The 4,850-nt window shown below is 40.2% G+C and overlaps 2 protein-coding genes across 2 annotated transcripts in view; one reads left to right on the top strand and one right to left on the bottom strand.

Annotated features, from left to right (window-relative positions):
* The window catches only part of CSUI_009676 (uncharacterized protein), a 2,278-nt gene extending 596 nt beyond the window's left edge, over nt 1-1,682 (top strand). Inside the window, exon 2 of the mRNA XM_068069788.1 lies at nt 846-1,682. Within this exon, the coding sequence (XP_067918235.1) occupies nt 846-979 (134 nt within the window). The 3' untranslated portion in view covers nt 980-1,682. The remainder of the gene's footprint in view (nt 1-845) is intronic.
* A 1,009-nt stretch (nt 1,683-2,691) lies between these two features.
* Nucleotides 2,692-4,638, bottom strand: CSUI_009677 (uncharacterized protein). The gene is made up of 2 exons (XM_068069789.1): nt 4,121-4,638; nt 2,692-3,350 (listed from the first exon to the last, which is right to left on the bottom strand). The coding sequence occupies exon 2, from the start codon at nt 3,305-3,307 to the stop codon at nt 3,068-3,070; it is 240 nt and encodes a 79-aa protein (XP_067918236.1). The 5' UTR covers nt 3,308-3,350; nt 4,121-4,638; the 3' UTR covers nt 2,692-3,067.
* Nucleotides 4,639-4,850: the final 212 nt, after the last annotated feature.

Below are 4,850 nucleotides of genomic sequence, written 5' to 3' on the forward strand. Positions count from 1 at the left end.
TCTATCTGTCTATCTACCTATCTCTAATCTATCTATCTATCTTTAATCTATCTATTGCCTATCGAGGAATTCGACGCACCTTATGTATATATATGTCTATGTATGGATATACATAGGTGACTATATGGCCTGCTTAAGAGCATCTATCGGCTTAGTGATGTGGGTGGTGTACATACACCCCCCCCCCTGCCTCTCTCCCTTGACGTAGAGAATCTAAAGGACTTCTTACACATAGCCTACTGACACTCTAATGCTCCTGTAGCCGAAAGAAGAAAAAGAATTAGTTACTTTTACTTCTCTTCAAACAGAGAATGAGATATATCAAAAAGAAAGAGCCGCTTGGAGCAAAATTCCCACATGTTAGAGCGAAGCAAGAAAGAAGGAAGAAAAGAAAACTCTTGATGTAGGAGGAAGGGCTCGAAAGAGAGATAGAGGAGGAAAAGAAGAAGGAGGAGAGAGCTATAGAGATTTAATAGAGATTTATAGATATCCCACTTCTTCTTCTGCTTCTGCTTGAATGAGGTATAGATCTCTCTATACCTCATTCAACACTGGACAAGCAGTGTAAGTATACACTACATCCACAACACATACACATAGAGATACATGCACACACGTGCATATATAAAGTCCTAGATCTACGTGTATATTCATATATCTGTATTCCTCTCTCTCTCTATATATATGTATATAGCGAGGTAATGAGAGTTAGAGAGATGAAAGGACATATATGATGGAGGGAGGGTGGCATGTAATGAAGGGTCGACTGTTTATGTGGAGATCATATCTTGCTTTTCGTCTCTGTATCCATGCATCTTTTTTCTCTTCTTTGTCTATGTGCAGATCTTCTTCTTCCTTTAGAATCGAGTCTACCTCTACGGAAACTTCTTCTTCAAGCGATCTCTCCTCCTTCTCACGAGAGACGAGACAAGAAGAGCAAGACATCCTTTTCTTCTTCGTTAACTCCTGGGGAAGATGAGAAAGATAGCGAGGCGCTTTCAAAGACTTCTTCTCCTCAAGAAGAAGAAGAACAAGAAAAGAACGGAAAGCTCTCCTCTCTTCTGCTGAGATGTGTGTTTCACTCCGCAAGTGAAGAAGAAGAGAGGAAGAAGAGCGAGCAGAGAAAGATCAACGCTGGGGTGGTAGGAGGAATCGAAGCCTCATGGCACGCAATCGAGACGAGATCTCTTGAATCGATTTGCCGCGCTTCGATAGGAAAAGACTCTATCACCCGAGATAATGAACGTCTTCTATGGCTGTGATACTGATCGAAGAGAAAGAACAACATGAAAAAGAAGAAAGAAGAGAGAGGTCTATCTTCTTTATCATAAGGATGGCCATTCCAGACTTCGTTCTACACCTCTCTCTCAGGTGTATGTACACCTGGGAAGGTTGTTCTGTTGGATGAAATGTGTGTTTTTTTTTGGTAAGTGTTCTTTCGTTTTGGCAAGTCTTCTCACTTTTCTTTCTCTTTCTCTCCTCTACATCCTTCATTTACGACGGCCCATCGGGCTAGAGAAAAAATGATCGTTTGCATGCTCTTCTCTCTTTCTATGTGGGGTATGTCGCCTTTTCAAGATCTCTCTGTTCCTTAGATCGAGAAATACAGTCGTCTCTCTTGAAGAAAACAGTTTCTCTCCTCTTCACGTGCTCCCCCTTCTTTCTTTCCTTCTTTCCTCTATCTGTTCTAAAATGAGAAAAAGAAATCTATCTTCAATCTATCTATCTGCATCTCGCCATCTACCTATGTGTCTAGCTATATAGAAGCTATCTACCTATCTTTAATCTTTCTCTCCGTATCCTTTACCTATGAATCTATCTATTTATCAATGGCAAGAAAGATCGCTAAAGCTCTTTCATGATCGACTGTCTTTCTATACCTCGCATTACAAGAAGATCGACCTCTCCGTCCTATCATCTTCACAGCCTGTTTCTTTTCTTATCATCTTCTTTCTCATCCTCTCTTACCACCTCACCCTGAACACTTTCTTTTCTTTCCACCTTTTTTCTCCTAGCTAGTTTCTAGCTAGCTGAAGGATTCGATCAACGCAAATACGGACTACCGGAAGCGACAGACGAGACAAACAGAAGAAAAAAGGCAAGAAGACACGGTAGAGGGAGGGGGGCTGGCTACTGCTAGCTAGCCAAGTCACTAGCTAGCTAACTAACGAACTAGCAACCTTCACGCTTGATACATACAGATCGATACACACACAGAGACCGACAGATCGATGCACAGACCGACAGGTGAGGGGATAGCTTCTTATTCCTTCTCTTCTTTCTCTTTTTCTTCTTACCAAGCCATGGAAGACTCTCTAAGAATTAAGAGTATCTACAGCTTGGCGAGTGAGCGAAGATGACGAAGAAGAAGAAGAAAATTTCTTCCTTCCTTGTTTGATTGATCGATGTCTCTTCTTGACCTGACTCGAATGAAAGACTGGTTTGTCCTCTTCTTTTCTTTTTTCTTTTTCTCTTTGTCTATCTCTCTCAACCCTGTCTACGACAAATCGGAATAAGCGATTAAACTACGAATCGAAAAGGAGGTCAAAAACGTCCAAAAGACAGAAACTGAGAAGAGAAGAAGATCGTCTTCTTCTTTCTTCTTTTTTCATGCACAGAAGAAAGAACAGGATTCAAGAAAGAACAAAAGATTAAAAAGGTCAAGTCCACTCGAAACACAGTTGCATGCACACCGTAAAAATGAACGACCTCTTCCTCTTCGTTCTTTTGGCGAAATTCAGGACGAAAAGCAACTTCTTTCACAAGGACACGATGAAAAAGAAAAAAGGCAAGAATCTCCGAGAGTGTCAGATGATACAAGAAAAAGACATTTCCCAGCGTCTATCTATCTATCTTTATCTATCTTGCTTCTCCCTTTCGGTCGATCTAGCAGTCCTTTTATCTATTTATCTTTCTTGAGATACACGGTCGACAGATTGAAGGGGCGTACATACACACAGCTGTTGTTGTCCGAGTGTATGTACACCTCCTCCTTCTCCTTTCTGAACCTTCTTTTCGAGGATTTTCTTTGATAGAAAACAAGACAGATGAAAGATGGTCCTACATCTTAAGGCCAAGAAATGAAGAAGAAAAAGGAGGAAAGAAGGAAGAGACAAGGTCTTTTCAACTTGTCGTTTGAAGAAGCATCGAGGGACGCAAAAAGAAACAGAGATAAGAAAGAGAAAAGCAAGAGTGAGAAAGAAAAAAGAAAGAAAGAGTGCGAAAGAAAGAGAGGCGAAGAGATTAAGGTAGTTTTACTTCTTATTCTCTTCTTTCTTGTATAGGTTTGTTTTCTTATTGAATGCATGCTCTTTTAACAACGGCCTCCACTGTATTATGTGCACTATAACCTACACAACACACAGACAAAGAGAGAAAGAAAGAGATAAGAAAGAAGGAAAGATCTCGAATCTCCTCTTAGCTAGGGTGTATGCGCAGACACCCGAGAGAAGATTAAGAAGAATAAGAAAAAATGAATCGATGAAAGGATACATGTATGGAGACACACCTATCTAAACATGCTGTAGAAGAAAGAAAGAAAGAGAATCACGTAGAAGAGAAAGAAGAAGAAAAGAATCCCTATGTTCCTATTTGGTGCTTCCTTTCTCCATTGTTCATTCATCTAGTGTCTCTCTTTCTGTCTCTTTCCTGAAATAAGAAGAGAAGAGAAAAGATACCGAATCAAAGGACAGACTTAAAGATCTAAAAGAAACATAACGGAAAGAGCCTGGAGGGATTGCTCTACACCCCCACATCCTCCAGGCAGTCCACATACACACACACTAACCTATCTATACATACAGAGAAATACATACATATACATACATATAGATATATATATATATACATACATACTAATCTAACTTCAATCTATCTATCCATACAGAGGAATACATATATATATATATATATGTCGATATAACACGCTCTCCCGCCGGCCTCATCCTGGCCGCTATATCTATCATTTGAATCTATTTAGTAATCTATCTGAGAGGGGGAGAGAACATAGAGAAGAGAAAGAGATATAGACGGTAGGTGAGTAGGCAGATAGAAAGATAGATAGATAGAGGGATAGAGAGAGAGAGAGAGATAGAGAGGAGAGATAATAGGTAGGAGGTACCTGTGCCGCCGGGTATGAGAGGAATGATATCCGACTTTGTAATCTCACGACTGCCTCCGTAGTAGCCTCCGTTCTTCTTATTTAAAACGTACTTCTCTAAACAATCCTAAGAAAGAAACACAACCGAAAAAGATAGAAGAAGAAAGGAGACGAGAAACGATCTCCTTTAACACTTCTTCCCTTCCCATCGATCTTCTCAGCCTTCTATCCCTGCTGTGGCTCTTTCGATTTACGTCACTTTCCCCTCTCTCCTAAACAACTTGCTTGCAAGACAAGATACACGCAGCGCTTCTCTGAGACACCGCAACTCTCCAGTTTACAGAAGGAGTGGAAACAAAGAAAAGAAGCGAGACAGCAAGAGAGTCTGAAGAGAGAGAGAAAGAAAGATTTATCTTAAGAGAGAAGAAAGAAAGAGAGGAAGAAGAATTCATGGCAAGCGTGCGTGCATAGGCTCTAGGAAACTACAGATATATATCTAAATAAAACAGACGTAGATAGACGTATACGCTTGTGATGACCTACGCCTATATCTATCTATCTCTAATCTATCTTTAATATATCTATCTTTAATCTATCTATATATATATATGTATATGTATGTGTATGTATTGTCTGTGTACTGTATGAAGTGAGATAGGCGTATAGCGAGGAGGTGCCCTGAAGTGCGAAGAGTCAGTGGGAGGGGGGGTAGGCGACCAATAGATCAAAGATAGATAGATTTAGAATAGAT

Source organism: Cystoisospora suis (genome assembly GCF_002600585.1).
Source record: "Cystoisospora suis strain Wien I chromosome Unknown contig_5873, whole genome shotgun sequence".
In the NCBI taxonomy this organism is placed as follows: domain Eukaryota; phylum Apicomplexa; class Conoidasida; order Eucoccidiorida; family Sarcocystidae; genus Cystoisospora; species Cystoisospora suis.

What these genes read in the sequence shown, in the direction of transcription:
- CSUI_009677 (XM_068069789.1), bottom strand. Translation starts at nt 3,307, where the DNA reads ATGCATTCAATAAGAAAACAAACCTATACAAGAAAGAAGAGAATAAGA.